The sequence below is a fragment of the Rattus norvegicus genome, chromosome 20 (genome assembly GCF_036323735.1).
Source record: "Rattus norvegicus strain BN/NHsdMcwi chromosome 20, GRCr8, whole genome shotgun sequence".
NCBI lineage: Eukaryota > Metazoa > Chordata > Mammalia > Rodentia > Muridae > Rattus > Rattus norvegicus.
Window position 1 is genome coordinate 14,308,252 of NC_086038.1, and position 22,288 is coordinate 14,330,539.

A 22,288-nucleotide genomic window follows, 5' to 3' on the forward strand; every position below is an offset into this window, starting at 1 on the left:
GTTCTAAACTTTGCCTCCCTAGTCCCTCCCAAGGGTATTCTTGTTCCCCTTTTAAAGAAGGAGTGAAGCATTCACATTTTGGTCATCCTTCTTGAGTTTCATGTGTTCTGTGCATCTAGGGTAATTCGAGCATTTGGGCTAATATCCACTTATCAATGAGTGCATACCATGTGTGTTTTTCTGTGATTGGGTTACCTCACTCAGGATGATATTTTCCAGTTCCATCCATTTGCCTATGAATTTCATAAAGTCATTGTTTTTGATACTGAGTAATATTCCATTGTGTAGATGTACCACATTTTCTGTATCCATTCCTCTGTTGAAGGGCATCGGGATTCTTTCCAACTTCTGGCTATTATAAATAAGGCTGCTATGAACATAGTGGAGCACGTGTCTTTGTTATATGTTGGGGCAACAAAGAATTCACAGCTGAGGAATGCCAAATGGCTGAGAAACACCTAAAGAAATGTTCAACATCTTTAGTCATAAGGGAAATGCAAATCAAAACAACCCTGAGATTTCACCTCACACCACTGAGAATGGCTAAGATCAAAAACTCAGGTGACAGCAAATGCTGGCGAGGATGTGGAGAAAGAGGAACACTCCTCCATTGTTGGTGGGATTGCAGACTGATACAACCATTCTGGAAATTAGTCTGCAGGTTCCTCAGAAAATTGGACATTGAACTACCTGAGGACCCAGCTATACCTCTGTCTTGGGCATATACTCAAAAGATGCCCCAATATATAACAAAGATTGTACTCTCCTTATACTCTGACAGGAGACCAGAAAAGCAAATCTGGCCTGAACTAGTTTGGGGTACAGGAGAAAAAAATACAAAATGTGTCCTCCACCAAACCGTATCTTGTCCCTGTGCATAATTTGATTTCCATACAATCAAAATTACATGCATCATGAGAACAAGGGCAATAGATAAATAGCTTAATATGGTGATCAAGACAGAGAATCATGCAGACTCTGCCCCTGGTGTCGGGTTTCCTGAATCCCTGAAGAGGAGACCTCAAGCAATAGTCATGGACTGGAGCATCTTCACCATGTTGCTATTTTTCTCCCTTGAACCATATGCTTGTCTCTCTATTGTTTGATTTTAGATAGTTTCCTTTCTACCTTTTCAAATATATGTGGGCTTTTGTTTCCATTCCTTGAACAAGAAGCCACAAACTTAGAAACATCCAATTGTGACTCAACACTTTGTAAAACTTATGTTCTTGGCTTGTGCCCCAGTCTTTGGGGGAGAATGACTGTGTCCTTATATGTTGGTGTGTGGTGAATGTGATCACAGTGTTATCTGACCATCTATGGTTAAGTGTACTCAGGATAATGGGCAGAGACCTTAATATGAAGATAGTAGCATTGTTATTACAGAGAAATTATAAAATGCTTAGGGTGCGACGAAAAACGAATGTGCTAATTTTTATATTTTAAAATTACACTTATCTGAATTTTATGGTGCTTTCTTTTTTTTACAATGTCTGCAGGTATTCTCTTTGTTATCCAAGTTGACTATTTGAGCCAGGTGTACAGAAAATAATAGAGCCATTTGGTTGAATTTTGGTGGTACTTCGAACAATATCTGTCTACTCATGCTTAGTTATGGCTCGTTCTATGATGAAAGAGAAATTTACAAAACATAGTGTAGATGGATCGCATCCTTAAACATATAAACTTGAGTTCCATAAATTCTGAAAAAATACTTCATGATTACATAGGAAGAGGGTTAGGAAAGTATGTCACACAAGGCCACATTGATGGTGATGACATCAGAATTAGATTCTAGGAGTTGGGGATTTAGCTCAGTGGTAGAGCGCTTGCCTAGCAACCGCAAGGCCCTGGGTTCGGTCCCCAGCTCCGAAAAAAAAGAAAAAAAAAAAAGAATTAAATTCTAATCTTGATTGAGAGAGAGTCATCCTATGGAAGAAGCATTCATTTCAGAACGAGTGATGAATCCCGCAAAGCTACAAGACAACGCCATGGGAGCTAGAGGAAATCTGAAATTTGAAAGTTCACGAAATGATGCAGGGTCCTGCGCTTGAGGATTTTACAGTCGGATGAGAAAAAAATATATCGCAAAAAAGAAACAAATAAATCCATGTTGACATTCTTTTTTATAACTAAATTTTAGAAGAGACACGATAAACAGCTAACAGGTGATGATAGTGTTGATACAAAGTCGCTTAGGGATGGATTATTCTCTGGACAGTATCTGAAAGATGAGAGCATGGCAAGAGGAAATGAAGGAAGGACAAGCGTAAAGCACCATCGCGCTCCGTGAGTGGACTGCAAATGACATGCGCAATACACAGAAGCGCTGCGTAGGCGAAGGTGATTCTGGGAGATTATAATGGAACTATGGAGAGCAGTGATGATGGAGCCGCGGTACTTGTCACGCAGAGCATTATTGTAGTTGAGCAACATGGGTGTGAATACCCACACTGCCAGGTTGATATCCATTGCTTCTACATATTCCACGTTGCCACCCTTACCGTAGAGTGCTCCCCTTCTGCAGCACGTGCTTGCTGGCACAGGCTCGCACGTGTGTATCTCATGCTTGCTTTGCCCTACGTTGCATGCCCATGCATGTTATTATGTTTGCACGACGACAAGCATCGAATGGAGCGTTTCTAGAGACTTATCTTTGTCGAGAAGCAACGCGTGGCAGCACTGCACACTTTCAGGGAGGCCGGCACGGAATTGAAAATTCCAGCGCACAATGAAACTACAGAGGGTACTGCCAGTTTGCTGATGAAGCATTCCCTAGACTGCAGTAAGTCTTCGAAAACTCTCTGCCAGAGCTCAAAGGAGGCAGGGGTTGATTCATGTGGCATGCACAATGCACTGAGGACTCTCAGCTGACACCCGCAATACACAGAAGCCTCATGTGACAAGCGCAACCCTCAGAGGAGCCTCCAACCTGTTTCCTCCCATGTGTGGTTGTTTTTGCTGTTTAAGGCTGGGGATACTAACATGCTTTTTTGCTAGAAAGTACGCTTGCAAGAGGCAAACGATAGAAGGGAACTGTTTTAGTACTTCTTTTTACATTTTCTATTTAGTGTATGTATATGTGAATGTGAGCGTGAGTATGAGTGTGAGTGTGTGCTTGCGTGTTTGTGTCCGTGTGTGTGTGTGTGTGTGTGTGTATGGGTGTGTGTGTACTGCATGCATGCATGCATGATGCCTTGAAGGCCGGAAGAGACCATCAGATACCCTAGAATTGGCCTCATAAGCTGCCATGTAGGTGCTAGGGACTGGATCTGTGTCTCCTGTAAGAACAATTAAGTGCACTTCGGTGTTGAGGCATCTGTCTAGTCCCCATAAGGACTTACTTCCGATGACAAAAATTATGGACAAAACCTCCTTGTACACTCAAAATATGAACCAAAACTTGGCACACCTGACTTAGGTAACAGTAGATGAGGAGATGAAAAGTTTGAACCAAATCATGAACAGTAAGAAAAAAAAACAACAAAAAAAAATGAACACTTATTTTCTGTCTACCTTTGTATTTTATATTATAGTTGTGTATATATATATATATATATATATATATATATATATATATATATATATGTATATCTCCACTGCGGAGGCTTCTTCTGCTTTCCTTAGAATTTTAGATCCTCTCAGAATGTCATTTATTTGAATCTCCACAGGAGACAAATTTGAATCACACAAAAGAACACAAAGGACACGGGTGGACAAAGAGATTGGGCTGTGCTTCAGGCTGCTTCCAGCCAGGTCAGGCTGAGCCCTCAGGGTCTGTTTTGCATTTTAATAGAAGAGAATTGCTCTGTTTCCCCCCATTGTTCTCTGGTTTGGTCTGTTTGTGAGAAAACGGTTCCTCAGGGATAATATCATAGGTCACAGGACTGCCTTTATAGGAAAGAATTTGTGATGTAATTTTCTCAGACAGTGTGTTCTTTGTTTGTTATAATTAAACAGAGCAAGTTATTGTATGCCAACACTCTAGTCCTGTGTAATTTTGTTAGGTATATATTACTGCCTAATGTAGAGATCCCAGTCATAAAATTAATATACTGGATTGTGTTATCTCAAAACAGAATTTCCCCTCCTAATTCTATTTGCGGTGTACCCAACACATGAGAATATCCATTCTGACTGCGTCAGTGAAAAGTTTCTTTTCCTCACTGAAGCAAATATTCTGTATCTTTTCCCTCCTGAGTACATTCCATTTTCAAAATTCTATTCCTTCCTTTCCATCTGCCCTGATGGTTAGCTCCCACCTCAAATGAATCTTACAGGCAAGAGAAGCCTGCTGGTGACAGGTCTTCCGGCAGCGGTGGTTTGTCATTTCAGATGAACCTCTTTCTAAAGGATGAGTGAAAAGCCCACTTGACTGGAAGAGAAGCAGAACCAGAAACTTCATGTGAGAAAAAAAAGTCAAAGTCTATAAGTAAGAGCTGATAGCTAAACTGTGTAGAGGTCAAGAGTTACAGACGCTAAAGAGAAGCCAGGTCAAGCAGATGGGAATAAATTTATACATATACATATATATATATATATATATATATATATATATATATATATATATATATATATATATATATATATATCCCGAAGGGTCAAAATTAAAATTCTAGCGTGACTAAAACATTCGATTTAAACATATAAAAATGAAGAAATAGTAAGTCAGAAATTTTTGAGGAAAATGAATCTGTGCCATATGTTAGTGTTAGAATGGCACAGAAATCTACTCAGAAGTTTTGGGACTGTAGTGGAGACCTTCATAATTGGCAGGAGCAGACCAGCTCAGCTCAGCCTAGCCCACCCCAGCCCAGCATAGCCCAGCCCAGACCAGCCCAGACCAGCCTAGACCAGATCAGACCAGCCCAGCTCAGGTCAGCTCAGCTCAGCCCAGCTCAGCCCAGCTCAGTTCAGCCCCAGGGACATCTAGAAGGAATTTAGGGTTGAAGAGCAGAGTGAAAGGGGGGAAACCTGCATATTTATTAACAGGAGGCATAAAGGTTGGGGCTTCTTGACCAGGTGTCCGGGTTGGGTTGGCGATGGTGGTGGGGCAGAGATGGAAAAACTCCAGATTTCCAGGATGGAGTGTCTCTCTGATCTAGGATTATTGCTAAATCTTGGTTCACCAGGCCAGAGGGAGAGCCCAGGGCTCCACATAACAGAGTATCAGAGGAGTTTAAATGAATGAAGCTCAGAAACAAACAAACAAACAAAAACACCCCAAAGAAACAACAACAACAAGAACAAACCAACCCACCAAACCAAACAAAAAATAATGAATATTCAAATGTTTAAGTATTTCCAAAAGTATAAAAAAAGCACAGATGGATCCATAATTTGTATATTGTGGGGAAATGAAGAGAATGTTTTGAAAGCAAGAAGGATGACATTCTAATTTACAAAAAAGAAAAAAAATATGTTGTGTGACTGACTACTTTTTATAAACAATAAAGGCCAGACGAAAAGCATATTCACAGTTGGGGGAGGGGGATAAAAACCAACACTTCCCTTTAACTAACTACCCTGCAAGAGTGCCCTAAAAGTTAGATATAAGATCTTCTAACAATGCATATTCTTTCAATAAATATAGGGATATCAGTTAATGTAACTCAGTATGCGGTTTGTGATAAAATGAGAGTGAGCTCTTCCTCATGAACGAGCGGCGGGAAGCAGCGAGAAACAGCGAGAAGCAAGTTCACAGTTTGCACATATTTGGTGGCAGAAGGCTGATGCTTCCTGGAGGGAGAAACGGCCATCTCCACCTTTCCGATGAGGAGTTTTGTGCTGGGGTGTGCTCACGGGTGCAGACCCCTCTGGTGTGGCTTAGACATCCACAACCACGCCAAGCTGCTTCCTCAGTCACAGATAGCTAGTCCAACGGATTCTCTGCCTCTCTGCATAATAAAATGTAATACGTGCAAGATGGTGTGTCCCTAGCCCAACCAACCAGACAAAACCAGAATCACCTCAAGAATACTTTAACTGACTGAAGAGTTGTTGTGCTAAGTGTCTAACACCTATCTTCCTCTGCTCCTCACTGTAAAAAAGGATTCCTTTCTCCTCAGGGAGCTAACAAAGTCAGACTTGAGTAGATGCGCATCTCCGGGACAGAAACCTGAATGGGGAGATAACTGAAATAGATAATTGTCAACAGAGACATTCACCAGAAGAATGGGTGCTGGGCTTAGGAAACAAACATACTGAGGGGTTCTGCCAACACCTTTTAAAAACTACAACGGATAGGTCTTTTCAGTGAGAAAGGAATATTAGAATACCAAGCAAAAGCTGCCTGAGGTTGATAGAGTGTCTGCTGCAGGAAATTCCAGCTGTCTTCCGGCCGAAGTGCATTATGGGAGTAGCTCCTGTTTTGCTGGCTACTCTTATGCTCCAGACATCTCAGACTTAATTTTTCGGTGATAAAAGGGGTAAGTAATACCTTAGGTAACAAAGAGTGAACCCTGGAGGTCCTATTGCTATAAAATATGAGGTTTCCAGTGTCGGGTCATTTCTCGAAGTTATGTAAACTTGGCCCTGGCTCTGACACAACTAGGATTCTCAAAGGTGGAGTCTCTAGGCCCAGCCTCGTTTCTGTTGATCAGATACACTGAGTCTTTGAAGCTTAAAAGTACAACGGGCTATGATCAAACAATCAAAGATGATGGGTCCCTCATTAGAATATGGGTTTAACAATGTATAACTCTCAGTTATCCTGAGATAAATATGACCTATTATGTATTAGATCTATTGTGAGTTAGATGGTTAAGCATCAGTCACATGTGTCATTCATTTCTTAGGAACTGTCAAAGAAAAAAAAAGCAAGGAATGATATCATGAGAAGACATGCTATGGGGGTGTTTTTTAAGTGTGTGCTTCATTTTCACTGGAAATTTCAAAATTATGTATTAGAGTTTCACTGACTCCCAAAGTCAGAGTCTGAGATGGGAGACAGGGACCCCCTAAGTACTCCGATGCTATTTAATTCTCTTACACTCACCTTCTAGGTTTGTTATGTTAAGAAGTTGTCAAAGGGGGCTTTCATCCAGTCTCCCTCATAAACATCAATAGCTTGCTTATGCCGGGATCTCTTCCTATTTTTTGAGGAAACCTCAGATTTGCAAAGCCAAATCTAAACTTCTTTTCTATCCAGGATAGTTCCTCCCCGACCAATGGACAGAATAACCAACATGCATACTGCAGTCTGAACTTGTACCAGGTCCTGCACTCTGGCACATGAAGATTCAAAAGCTATAAACAGAATGACTTTTGTTCCAAAAGCAGGTACCCTGGGAAAGTGTAAACCTCTCACAAAAATGTTGTCACACAAGAACCAAGCATGCAAAAGCATAGGAAAGCCTTTTCACATTAACAGCATTGACAGAACATGGCATCATTTTTTTTTTTTGACATTGTAAAAAGAAAGCAAATGTTTCACGCTTCTACCATTTTGACCCTCTCTCCAAAGAGAACCGGTGTCCGGATGTGTCACACAGTTATGACACAAGTGCTCATAACAATGATCTCTCAAAAGCACCTATTTGCACCTGCCTGTCTGAGTGCTAAGTGTCCTGACAGAGTCACAAAGTTCTAATCAGCCAGGAAGATCTGTCTACCTGATCCGTAACGGGTGTCGCAGTGATGGAAGACTAAAAGACATGATTTCCAGTTTGCCATTTGATGGTAGCCTGATGAAATATGCAGTTCTATGATATTAGAGCGGTGCGGCATGAGTGAAGTTTGGGTCATACAGATCAGACAGAGAGCAGACAGATCACTACAGCTGTGTAGACATGTGGACTGATGGATACCTCCAGATAATTTTGTCAACGAGGTAAATGGATGGGGTCAGGTAATAGAACGAAGAACTATAGATATAGATTAGCTCACAGGGTGTTTGCCTAGCATGCCCAAAACTGTTTGCCTTCCAGAACAGCATAAAATCAACATGGTGGTCCCTGCCTGCCTAAATCCCAGCATTTGCTATATGGAGCCAGGAGGGTCCCGAATTCAATGGCACAGTCTGCTATTCGGTGGGTTAATGGCCAGCCTAGACTAAAGACCAAAAGAACTGTATCTGGGTTTAATGTTTATATTCCAGTCTAGATACAGAAGGCTAAAGAGCTACTTTGAGGTAATATCCCCCAAAGTTTGCCTCTCTGTTCATTTATCCGAGTTTCATTCCGTTCTGTTTACAGGAATCAAGAAGGCAAACACATATACCCATAGGGGTAGTTTCTAACTGAAAGCGTTGAGATGGTTCTGATTTCCCTCTTCATGTACAACCTATCTTCTTCCTGTATGGGAGCATAGCTACCGCCTAATAAAAAGACACCAAATGTACTTAATGGTGGACTTGGGTTCCCACAGCAGGCTGAAATATATGAACACTTGACAATGTAACAGAACTTGTTACAAAGACACATTTTTGGGAAGGTGCTCCCTGTCACCTTTTATTTGTAAGACTGTCACTCACTTGTTATCAGGTTATTAAGCAGCAAGCCGTCTGGCTGATCTTTCGCAGGTCAGGGGTGTCAATGACAAGAGGGGTACGGAAACGAGTCCGAAAGAACCCCACATGGCATTCGTAGACTGTCGTTCTGAATCTCTTTGCTTTGTTTTCAACTTTTTCTCTCCCTAGGAAGTCAATTTAATTTTTATCTCTAGTCTCTGGCTGTATGATTTACACAGTCCTTTCAGTGCATACCAGGAGCAACATTAGAAATGACAATTAGGAACCTTAAATTCCTGTCTTTTAAATAATTAAAAAAAAAAACAAACTTGAAGGCATGCAGACACAAACAAGTCTGTCTTGCTAATCTCCATGGTTCAGGGAAATACACACAATATAAATCTTTAAATGCAAAGCAAGATCTGTTTTAGAAACAGATACATAAGGGAAATTAACTTTTGTAGACCTCAAATGCCGGAAATAAGCTTTTGATCCCTGAGGGCAAACATTTTTGAGCTACGTTTCGCCATATAATTACCATCGTTTTCTTAGTTAAACTCTCCTTGTCCCTGCTGGCTGGTTTTCTATATAAACTTACTTTTATTTCTAATTACATCATTATAGAGATGAGAATCAGGTCTAATTAAATAAAAACATGAAAATAATTGTCATTCCCTTATCTGCTACCTTTGAAAGATGCCTCTTTAAAGGAAGATGTGCTACCCGGTCGGTCCGTGGATTGAATAGACATAAAGGGCACTTCCACATCCTCATCTTGCATCTCCATTCACAGACGCAGGTTTCCATCAGTCTTTTGTCTCAAATACATATATTCAACACCTACGCTGTTAATCAACTATCACATGCAGGTACTATGGATATGCAAATGGACTAATTACAGTCTCCTCTCAAAATAAATGAGCCAGAACTAATCCTTCAGTAGAAGTGCCACAGAAGTATCTGAAGAACAGGAAGCCTTTCTGTTATGATCTCTCAGAGGGGAGGACCTGCAGAAAGATTCTCACACCCTATTGCATTATTTCTTTTTTCATAAGAATCAAAAAACCCCTGCCCCCCACCCCTGCCAGATTGCAGAGAAGGAGGAATGTGTGGCTTCCCATTCATTCTGAGTAGTGTAAGTTAAGTAGTGCATTCATCAGACCATGCATTCCTTGCACAAGAAGTCTTCCTGGCACATGCTTCGAATACAGAGAAAGAGGTAATGAACTCTGAAGGTTTGGATCTGCAGGAAGGAAAGAGGAAGATGAAGAAGTGTCAGGTGTTTATAAGGGGTCTGACCACTAAATAGAAGGTAAGATATACAGAAAGTGTGGATCTAGGCGTGTATGCGTGTATACATGGCCATTATATGTGTGGTGTGTGTACATGTGTATGCATGTGTGTGTGATCTTGCACAGATGTGTGTACATGCACAGTTGTATGTATATGTACATATAAGGACAGGCATGTACATGTATGCATGTACAAATGTGTACAGGTGTGTACATGAACATTTGCTGGTATGTATGCATATATGTGCATACATGCACAGGTGTGTATATGTGTGAGTGAACATACACAGATGTGTGTGTTTATGTAATCTTGGATATGTGTGTGTGTGTTTGTGTGTGCGTGCACATATGCGCACACACACAGGTGTTTGAGTGTGAACATTCACAGGTGTGTAGATATATGTGTACATGCATCAGTATACAAATATTCATGCACAGGTATATGTGTTTATGCATAGGTGTATGAGTGAACGTGTCATGAGTGAACACATGCATGCACTTTTCCTTGAAATTCATGTGAATGTACGTATGTATGTGCCTGTGTGCATGTGTGAGACATCTGATATCCTCTCAGAAATATTATCTCATCGTATTACACTGTTGGCAACAGAGTGCTCTGCTTCTGAGACGCACGCATGGGAGAGACTTGATTCTTAGGATGCAAACTACTGACCTCTGAACTAAAGGCTGCTGGCTTAGAAGGAAAACACCAAAGGGCGTAGAGAAGATAACAAAACTCGGAAGCCATGCATTGAAAGGAAGAGATCAGGAGGAAGAGATAACTCAAGGAAATGAAAACGGGAAACTGGGGTGGGTGGAGGCCAGAGATGGAGTGAGATGTAGGCCAAGGACAGCACCATGGAGGAGACATTTGGCTAGCTTTCCAAACATGCTGACCTGTGTATTTCATGTCAAACTACATGCCAACATTTAACACCTACTTATTTTGCCATTATTCGGTATACACGAATAAGGTACAGTAGCCTGTGGCCAGATGCTGTAATGAGTACACAGGACCATGAGCTCCCGGGCCACAAAGCGACTTAATCTGATCAGGTCTAACCCTCAGGGTTGGAGAAGGTCTAGGTCAGTGGTCTCTTCATGGCTGCAGGTCAGAACTCGATGAACTGACTGTGTAATGCTAATTACCAGTGTTTCACCCCTTGAGATGCACATCCAGAGACTCTGAAGTGAAACGAGCTCCCCGGAAATAATGTTGAACAGATGCCTTGGAAAATACTAGAATCCACCGTACTTCAGATTCTTAAAAAAAAAAAAATTCTGATATATTGGTATTAGTAACTCCTTATCATTTCAATCTTAAATAGTCAGAATACTAAAGAAGTTTGCAGTGGCTTGTGATTATTTCAATGTGGACATAGAAAATGCAAAAAGTAAAACAAATCAAGAACAAAATTTGGTCAGATTTGCAAGGTTTCAAAAGGAACCATTTACTGTCTAGCCTAAAATTTCTCTGATGTAATGATTTTATTGAGGTATGTAATATCTAATAGGTAAATCTACCAGTTTATTAATGTAGTCTTTGGTGTATGTCAACGAAGGACACTTATCCCATTTCCACAGTAGGGAGAGGTAAGTCGAATATTTAAAGCATGTGCTGAAACACTAATTAGTCGTTTTTAGTATTCTAAACTTAAATAGAAACATACCAAGTGTCCACAGGTCAAACAGTTGTTTCTATGCACTAGCTACTTCAAACTCCCTATATATAGTATATGTCCACTGTTAGTGTGAGTGCATGTGCGCATGTGTGCCTGCAGGAGCATTTCTTGAAGTGGTTCAGCCCTTCCACTGTGGTTTTGGGGCATCAAACAAGGGGCATGTGGCTGTGCGCTAAGCGCACTTACCCACTGAGCGATCCTACCAGCCCAAGATATTTATTTGCATCTGAAACACCAACATTTGGAAGTGGCTAAAGTCATGGCATCTGTGTGTCTGAAGTCCCATTTTTATTTCCTAGGGAGAACGGAACGGGATGCCCTGGAGGTGCCCGCTACGAGCGCGTCTCCCATCCACTGGTGTTACCTGGATGACACTGTCCCCGGGACTCATGTCCGTGTAAACATAGACATTGTAGGAGATCTCAGGGAAGGTGGGCGTGTTGTCATTGGCATCCATCACTCGGATATTGACCACCACTGGCTCGCTCTCCTGCACGCCATCGAACGCTGTTATCTGTGTAGAAGCAGAACGCCATGGAGATGTCGCATGAGTACAAGAGCAAAGGAGCTACTCTGAGAAGCTAATACATTTTTATGTGACTTAAAAGCGCAGCAAGCTACGTCGTCGGTAATGAATTACGAGTATCTGAAATATTTTAATGTGCTAAGGAAGCAATTACTGAGGACCCCACATGTAGTTACAATACCTTGTAAATAACGAGATAGAAGAAGGTTTTAGAAGCTCATGGTGGACCAGTGACACTGCTGTCACTTAGACGTTAGCTACATTCTGGTTCTTGCTTGTTGCTGTGTTTGAGACAGGACTCTTCTAGTTCTAGCAGACCTCAAACTCTGTATAGATGGCGACTCTGAATTTGATCTTCTCAAACTCCTACCTCCACCTTGAAAGGGCTGATATTAGAGGCATGCGCCACCACATTTGATTTGTGCAGACATGGGGTTTGAACCTAGGACCTCAGGCATGCTGGCGAAGTACTTCATCCACTGGGCTACACCGTCAGTCTCACTTACTCTCCAATTTCTAGTGCATAACTGAAGATTTTTTTCTTCATGGTCATAGAATCCGCATAGAAGACACTTTCCCCAAATGGATGTTCTTAGATTGGTTAAGAAACTGAAGGCCCTAGATGTGCAATGTAAGATTTATTCTATTGAGGTGTAAAATAGTGACATGAAAGATTTATCAACATCCATTGATAATTAAGAAGCACTTAAGAGGCTCAGTGCTGTAGCCCGCTGTACGCCATCTTGCCTGAGTGACTTCTACAGTCTATTACATAGCTACATTGTAATTGTCACATGAGGCATATTATAGAAGCCATGCTCTCCTGCTCTGTGGGCTCTTTGAGAATAAACTCCCCAGGAAGCCCTGTAACTTGTATCATTTACTTTCTGTTTTCCTTCACTTGGGGATTGAGATATGACCGTACTTGGTTCTATCTCTATGATGCGAAGGACTATGTATAAGTATTTGGCACATTCATATTCATATTTTCCCATGATATATAGCCACAAACCACAACTCTTGTGATATTTGTTCCTCCTTCAATAAGTCAACGCCAAGGTCTTTGTCTCAATATTACCAACACGCCGGTACAGACGCTCTCTGGGACTCCTGTGTGCACTGTGGGTTACCCAACAACACTCATGGTTTCCACCAGTGTATGTTAGCGGTACTCTGTGCACACCACCACCCTCTCTTGGGGGAGGATCATTGCTAGTTGAGAACCACCTCCCTCAGACAGCATCAAGATTGAAAATTCATCCATACCTCGAAAGTTAAAAACAATTCTTTATTCCACGGGCTTCACTTTCTATCATTCACTCCTATAAGGGTAAAGATTGGAGAAAATACTTTTCTCCAGTAGGTAAATATTAGTATCATTTATAAATATAAATTAATATAAAATTTATAAACAGTGAAAAAGAATAATGAATATATTGATCTATTCTCTTCTTCCTGACATGGTACGTTTTAACTCTCCCATGATTGACCTTGTCAACTTTAATGTGAGATTCAGCTGTGTTGTATGTCAGCAATATACACGTATATTAAATATTTTACCAGAAAGGTATAGGTTTGCTGTTCCTCCCTGTCCACAGGTTGAAGCAGGGTGAGGTAGCGGGTGATACCGGTGGGTGTCACGGTGAAGACCGAGGTGTAATCATTCAGGAAAAGGTGGAGCTCCGGGTCCTTTGTCTTTGAAAGAAAAATACATCATTTAAAAATGATTAGCACACCATGGGTTTTTAGTTGCTTGCCTGAAACTTAAGTTCTGAAATGTGTTATAAATGCTCGTGTCACTATATACGAAGCATCCTTAAAGAAAGAGATATTCAAGTTGCATTAAAAGACAAGCAACCAAAGCCATGCACGCTAGCACAATTAGGCTGTAAATGGAGAGATCAGGAAGAAAGACTAGGAAACAAGCTAATTGAATGTACTCCTTCCGGTCATTTACTATCAAATTCCCTCTGCTTTATTGGATCCAAGATAAAAGAACTAAGAAGAAGAGAGGAAATTGGAGCCTAGAATCTCGGCTGTAAAACCTTACAGTCACTTCATTTGTAGTAATAAACTGAACATATGCACCGTACTGTATTTCTCTCACTTTTATTGTAAAACAGGAATAAAATTGGTGATGAATTATTCATTACCCATAAATATTAAGCCTGCCTTTTCTGGTCTCATTTTAATACTGTAAAGTTCTTCAAAGAAAAATACAGCATTCTAATTAAAACATTTCGGATGATTTGCTAGAATGAATATATATATATTCATACATACATATATATATTCATATATATATATATATGAATATATATATATACTTAACACTCGTTCCTGTCAAAGAGCCCAGGGAAAATAACACTTTAGGGGACAATGTTTTTTTAAAATAAAAATTCAGAACTAAGATAATTAACATAGCATTGAAAAACCATCACAGTTTTGCTCATACCCCCTCAATGGTAAGACATTATTCACCACTGTTTGGAGAAGGCACTGACATGAGATGAGGAACTTGGGTTGCTGCTTTGCACCGTGAACTGGAGACAGCTACAGAGAATCAAAGGGAACCTGGGGAGTCCATTGCTCTGCCCACTTAGAAAAATGGGCGATACAGGGGAGGAAGTATGTTTACAGAATGTCACTCCCTTTAAAATATTGTCAGAGTATGCTGTGAAATGTGTCTTGAGAACACTTTTCTATGTCCTTTATTAAATATTGATCACAGAGTGTGGGGCAGGGGATTGTCAAGTGTATTAACTTGGGTAAAAGTAAGACCTTGCATTTTAAGTTTTCTAGGTAGAAAGAGAAAATAACTGTTATCTGAACGTGGGCATACTTTGGCTAGCAATGCGCTTTCTTCAGTAGAAGATTTTCTGTATTTCTATCCTGTAGTGATTTTTCTGTATTTCTAGTATCTTTGAAATGAATGCTGTTCAATTTGATACTACACCCCTGTGTGTATTCAGGTTTGTCTGTGTTCACTTCTATGCCCATGTTTTGGAGCTCAAGTTGCCTTTCTTTTCTTTCTTTCCTTCCTTCCTTCCTTCCTTCCTTCCTTCCTTCCTTCCTTCCTTCCTTCCTTCCTTCCTTCCTCTTTAAAGACTTATTTATTTTATGTATAAGTGCAGTGTGTAGCTGTCTTCAGACACACCAGAAGAGGGCATCAGATCCCATTACAGATGGTTGTGAACCATCATGTGGTTGCTGGGAATTGAACTCAGGACCTCTGGAAGAGCAGTCAGTGCTCTAACCACTGAGCCACCTCTCCAACCCCCTCAGATTGGCTTTATATTTTCATTTCAGAATAATAAAGAGGGAATACTATGGAGATTGAATTTCTTTGTCAATTGATTTTTAAATAATCAAATCTATTAAACCATACAAGCCATGACCCGGTACTCTGATATCTCCAAAGGGGTCTTCTGTCTGACTACATTTTAGTACTTTGAGCCATGTTATTGGCATGCCTAGAATGTAGGTTCCATCGATTGAAGAACTATATTAATTTCAAAAAATGAAACAATTTATGAAAGATTGATCCACATTCTTGAGAATTCGTTTCTCAAACAGCACTATCAATTTTTGTGAAATCCAGTGATGAATTTAAAGGTGATCAAAAACAGTGAGCTTAGTTTCACAAGTGAGTGAACGTCTGCAAGTTTTCAGTTTATTTTTGAATTTTATGGAATTACAATACTTTAAAATGAACATTATTTCCTGTCCTCTAGGTGTGTTACCAAAATTGCCTCCCGACACGTTTTACTCATGACTGCAAGCTCCTATGGTGTGGGTATGTGGGCTTTGACATGATGTTTGTGTAACAGCTATGGACTTCTTCCTTTCGGTTCCTATCTCCCATCAGTCTCTTCTCTCTTTTTACCTACACTTTCCTTCAGGTCACTCTCTTCCATTAACTATAGGTTTGAGAGGTCCCACCATTAATACAGTCACATGCCAGCACAGTGGTAATATGGTAATTCCAGGAATATTAACTTGTCACCCTTGGCGTGTTTATGTGACTTTAGTAAAATATAATTTGTTCTAAAAGGTACCATTTTCTTTGGCTAATTGTATGAGGATGCAATGATTTTTCCTTGTCAGATGCTACTCATTTGAAGTAGTGCACACCTCTCTGTATGCAGCAACATGAGATTCTGATCATCTCCGTGTATTAGTGTCTTAAGTCTTCTACTAGAAACTGACCATAGATGAACACCGTATCTCCTAGCACTGCCTATTACCGCCTTACATGGGCCTATAATGTCACAGGGTACACTTCAACTCACACTGCCTGTCCCTCAGTTACTCTCTTAATGAAATAGAGTTTCCTTGACATTTATGTTTATTGACAGTAGGAATCTTTTAAAGCCCTATAAAAGGTGTGTAAATACTATTGCTTTAGAAACAAACGTTTTGGACAGATTTGGAAATACTAAGCCAATTGTCACTTATGCATTAACAGTTTAGGTTGATTTTAAGGTGAATGCTGAATTATAAAATAAGTTATGTTTTTAATGTCTTGAATAAAAATGTCATATGATTTCAGTAACAGATTTCAGTGTATGGATGTTGACAAAATAACATTAGTGCTGTAAGAATTTTATAGCTACACGCTTCATCTTTCTTGACCAGCAATACTTTAAATATGCCAAGAAATAATCTTTACTTTAGGTCAAATACCCCCTTTCTCATAAATTTCAGATCTTCCTTTGATAATCTGCATTATGATGTCAAAGTTTTGAGTTCATAAGTTTAATTACATTTTCCTATAGTTAAAGAGTCAAGTTCAGGGAATATTTATGTGAGTGTAATTCCTTGAACCACATTAAGAGTCTAGACTCCTGCTTCACAAAGTAAGATGTGAGGGCATATTTTCCACAGAGCCAGGAGATTTAATGCACAGACATATGATACCTAGACCTTCTTTTCCCACAAGGCTGGAAGAGTTCATATAGCAGTCATGACTCTAAAATGAACTTCAGTTTGTTAAATATAGAGAATTTATTAATGAGTAATATTTTCTTCTATCAAATGATATGCAATTTATTTTACCCCCAAACACCTTTGGAGTACACACCAAAACACAATTTATTAGTGCACTGCTTTGTAAACTGGTGTAGGGTAAAATAAACTCCAATTCACTCACAAAAACAGGAAAAGCAATCAATACAAAAGCAAAAGTATATATAAAAGTGGTAAATAAGTATTTGAACGTAAAGTAAAATATTAAATAAACCCTCATTGTATAGACCTTTGTTCACATGGTAGTTCATAAGATTAGAAAACAGACATCTAAAGGAATCAAAAGGTCATCATAGGCATGCAAGATGATATGCATGTTTGCATATGTGCACATAAAACGTATGTATATATGTGCATGTGCACATGTATGCATATTCATGTGCATATATGCACATCACAAAGAATGGCAGAAAATGATAAAAATCAAATCTAACTTGTCAGTTTTAATAAGTGAGCAGTAGAGTCCGAAAGCACCTAGATCGATACTATTGTATCTCAAATTTAGAAACTTTTAGCAAAGAAATGCCATGGCGAATTTCCAAAATCTGAGACGAAGAAATCAGTAATATTTAAGTGATATTTGACAGAGCATTTGCTGACTAGATTATCGCTTGTGTTAGTAAATGATAATAAAGGTTTATTGGGAAAGAGAAAGAACTAGAAATGGTCCACGGCAACCGGCAACCACAAAACCAACAACCTGGTACCTACAGGAACTCCACCAGGTGGCACCTGTATGCAAATTAAACATGAAATTAGCACAGTTAACATAAGGTCAGCATGCCCAACATGTAAATGCACAATAGTAAAAAAGAAGCATAAAGTACACTTAAACTAACAATATCGTCTGTAAGATATCCAATCATCTTCTCTCAGAACTTTGATATATCTGCGATAGAATTATATTTTATAAGTATCTACTTATGGGTACAAGATACCTTAAAATGTATTGATTAAATATCATAAAACATCAGCACTCATATATTGAATTGTTGGCGATTTACTATCCTTAAACAAGCCAATGAATAATATCTTGCAATAGAGAAATTCGACACTCAGCTTCTCCTGGCTCTGTCCCTTGAAGGATGGTGGTCTCCATGTGTTTGCTGCAAACCTTGTGCATCTCATGATGTTCTTACAGAAAGAACCATTTTTAAAACTATACTGGCAAGAATATATTATATAAGCAAGCATTTCATGTATGTGTAGACACTGATCTGTAAGAGATATAGACTGGTACAAGGACATACTACTTAGCAATTTTTCAGTTTTACAAAGATGCTCAGGATACATTTAAACCCTAGGTCCACACTGGGAATGATAGTTTAACTCAGCATGCTTGTATCTTATTTCCTAACATCTTGCCTCACTTTTTCTTGGTAGGAAGAAGAATGCAAATTTACCATCTGTAGGAGTAGATCCAGTTGGCTAGACCATTGGCTTGCCCTTACCATTAACTGTGTCTGAAGCAGCCCAAAGGAATCTACTCCTGCACTGAGCTCTGGCTTCTCTTGCTTGAGGCCAATCTCTCTTTATATTGGTAGCATCTGCTTGAGGTCACTCATGTCTATAGGTCTGATTAGACCCTGGCTCTGAGCTGGCTATTTTTAATAATTCTAGCCACTCTCAGAGCAATAGCTTACTGACTAGTAACGACTTCGATGGTAATTTGAAATAACACACACACACACACACACACACACACACGAAAAAATACATACACACACACACATATATATATATACATATATATATATAATAGATATTTAGAAACTGCTAGCAAAACTAATTTCTTGTTTAAAAAGATGCTTGGACTACAGGAACAAAAACGGAGAAGAGCCTTAGGGAAAGTCAATCCAGGGACAGGCCCAAATTGAGATCTATCTCAAGGGGAGGCCCCAAGGCCTGACACTATTTCTCATGCTATGATGTGCTTACAGACAGGAGCCTAACATGGCTGCCCTCCAAGAGGCCCAACAAGCAACTGACAGAGATAGATGCAGATGCTTACACCCAACCAATGGACAGAAGCTGAGTGACCCCTGTGGTTGAATTAGGGGAAAGCTGGAAGAGGCTGAGGAGGAGGGAGAACCTATAGGAAGACCAGCAGTCTCAACTAATCTGTACCCCTGAGATCTCTCAGATACTGAGCCACCAACCAGGAAGCAAATACCAGCTGATATGAGGCCCCTGACACATATACAGCAGAGGATGCCTGGTCTGGTCTCAGTGAGAGAAGATGCACCTAACCCTTGAGAAACTTGGGGCCCCAGGAAGTGGGGAGGTCTGGTAGGAAGAGGGTGGAGGTATGGGGACATCTTCTTGGAGACAGGGTTGAAAGTATGGGATGAGGAACAGTCAGGCAGTAGACCCGGGGGATAATGACTAGACTTTAAAAAAAAAAGGAGGAGGAGGAGGAGGGGGAGGGGGGGAAGGGGAAGAAGAAGAAGAAGAAGAAGAAGAAGAAGAAGAAGAAGAAGAAGAAGAAGAAGAAGAAGAAGAAGAAGAAGAAGAAGAAGAAGAAGAAGAAGAAGAAAACGACGACGACAAAAATGTATGGAAGAAAAGAACCAAATGATCCAGACAAATATCTATCTTCAAGCATACTAATATCTGTTTCGTGATTTATTTTTTTTGTTCCCATAAATGCAGACAAGCTCCCAACAGGGCTGGCTGCCTTGTCTTGCCTCAGTAGGAAAAAGGATTCACCTATCCCTGCAGAGACTTGGTGTGCCAGGGTGGGAGGAGACCCAGGGCAGGCTGCTGCCCTCTAGGAGGAGGAGGGGAGGGGTGATGGGGAGTCCCTGTGTGAGGGGAGTCTGGGAAGGGACCAGCATTTGGGATGTAAATAAATAAATTAATTAAAAAAAATAGAAGAAACAAACAGAAGTAGAAGAAGCGAAAATCTAGACCAGCATCAGAAAGATAAGTCTAGAGACCAAGAGCAGAAGAGAACACTTAGCAGGAAGGGGTGTGTGGAGGGAGGTTCAGGAGTTGTCAGTCTCCAAGGAACCTGACTGCAAGGACAAACCTCTGGTGCAATGAAAAATTTAAGGACAATCTGCAGCAGTGCCGCCCATTTAGACAAAAATGAGATCTTCACATGTGTCAGTTAAGAATTTAAAAAGTTAGCGCCAGGTGTGGTGGTATAGGGCTGTCATCCAGGGCTTGTGAGGTAGAAACAGGAGGAGGGAGGAGCTCAAAGTGGATTAGGGAATCAGGACAACTCTGGGGCCTCATGCCTCCTCAGGGCTATGCTGCACTCCCCAATTCTACCGATAACATGCTATCACTGTTAATATTATATTAGACTTTTGTCTACCAAGGTGTCACATTCATTTCTGCTATAAAATATGATGTCCTTGCTCTGCGTCTCCCTCCATAAGTTCCTAGAGGACTCGGGGTTGAGTGGCATGGATTTTCTGTCCAGTCTTCATATAAAAATCTCTGTGGCCAATGGAATAAATCACTCTCGTTTTTGCCTAGCTGGACTGTTTCCCACTCATAACAGCAGGGTCAATACTAGAAGACCAGAAGTCAGCCGTACGTGACCTGCAGAATGGAAACGTCACCAGCCACTAGCTGAACTATGCATGGGTCTATGACCGCCAAGCTGTCCTCTTTAATAACATGTCACCACAGTGGAAGAAAACTCCAAGATGCCACAGGGGACTGCTTTCAGAAATAGTTTTTCTTAAATAACGAACTCTTGGTGTTTGGTTTTACTTTTTTTGTTGTTTTTATTCATTTGTGTCTGTACGCTTGTGTGTGTCATACATGTGTGTGTAGATGTGGCATGTGTGAGTGGTGTGTGTAGGTGGAGTGCGTATGTGAGTGTTGCATGCGTGTAGTATGGAAATACACTGGCTTCTGTGTAGGGGTGGCATACATGAACACAGACCCAGGTATGGTTATGCAGCCACACACAGAGGACAGAGGTCAAAGTCTGTTACTTCTGCTACACCTGAGAGTAAAGGGTCTTTTGCTGGCCTGGGGATAAGTACTGGGTAGATTTCCTTTATGTGGGCACTCGGCATCTGATCGGAGGTCTTCCCAATTGCCAGGAAGCATGGCCTCCCCTTAGTCCTGCTTTCATGGTTTGATATCCCCTTTGTCATGCCATTATTTTTTTCCCCATCACACATCAGAACAGTTTTCGATCTATATTAACAGGAAAGATCACCCTGGTGCTTCGGTAAGCACCAAGAGAGTGACAATTCATTGGCTTTCTTGGACTGAACAGCTACATGATCAGCCATTAAACTAAACCCCCTTTAAGAAAATACCTCTGACGTGGAATTAGACTACAGCACTAAGATTCGCCACGCTGACTTTGCTCTTCCTTCGCTCTGGACTTTGTGTAGCCATTGCTCTGTGCTACTTAGCATAAACACAGATGGTGTTATCAACAGGTCGTTGCCGAGACAGCCGCGGAACTTACGTCTTCTATGTCTTTGTCCAGAGCTACAATTCTCAGAGGCGTGGTTAAGTTCAGGCTCTCAGAAATGGTGGCTCCCACTGGGGCAGATTCCAGAATGTACCCTTGATAGCTGGGCATTGTAAAGTATGGACTCTGATTATTTTCGTCCAGTATCTCGATGTGTAGACTAGCAAAGGCAGGCAGCGGGTGGCCATTGTCCTGTTCGGCCTGAAAAATTGAAGAAAAAGGAGCCATGAAGTCTTCCTAGGGAGCGACACTTTACATGACATAGGCTTGGCCTTTCTTTACCCTCAGGTCCATCCAGAGAGACAAACTGCTCTAAGGAGCATTGGAGAAACACAAGTGGAAAGCCTTTATTACTTAACCTCCTTTCTCCAAATCTAGTGTTCACTTCAGAAGGACAGCCACAAAAAATGATTGCTATTCTATATGCAGGAGAGAGGTAAGTGTACTGATACACGATTAGAAATACAGAAGGGGAATACGACTGGGTTGATGATAATTTGAGGATACAGAAAGAAGAGATACGTCACCAAAATAAGAACATGTGTACACATTTTCGTCTTTTCAGTCTTCTTATTCCCAACTGGAGATCGACTCCCAGCTGTGCTGTGAATGTGTATATACCCAAGGTCATAAATAAAAATCCTAACCCCAAAGTAGTAATGTGTATGGCTTTGGGGACTAGTGACCTGATAAAGGGACAGTGTCTATCAGTGAGATTTTTTTTTTTTGTCCTTAATAAAGAAGCCACAAGTGGCCACGAGGGGGCTGACCTGTCATCTCGGCACTACTAGAGAGACTCAGGAGGATGAGAGTTCTAGGACAGCCTCTGCAGTACAGAACCATCTCCAATCCCACAGAAACATT

General features: G+C 40.6%; 1 protein-coding gene across 6 annotated transcripts in view; it reads right to left on the reverse strand.

Moving 5' to 3' along the window:
- Positions 1 to 22,288, reverse strand: part of Pcdh15 (protocadherin related 15) — a 1,498,824-nt gene that overhangs the window by 311,869 nt on the left and 1,164,667 nt on the right. For 5 of the 6 annotated variants that reach the window (XM_063279549.1, XM_063279551.1, XM_063279550.1 and 2 more), the window contains 3 exons: positions 21,419 to 21,625; positions 13,510 to 13,644; positions 11,788 to 11,937 (listed from right to left, as the gene is read on the reverse strand). In XM_063279549.1, coding sequence (XP_063135619.1) covers positions 11,788 to 11,937; positions 13,510 to 13,644; positions 21,419 to 21,625 — 492 coding nt within the window. Of the gene's footprint in view, positions 1 to 11,787; positions 11,938 to 13,509; positions 13,645 to 17,688; positions 17,710 to 21,418; positions 21,626 to 22,288 lie in introns of all 6 variants that reach the window. The other variant, NM_001271377.2, reaches the window with a different exon arrangement.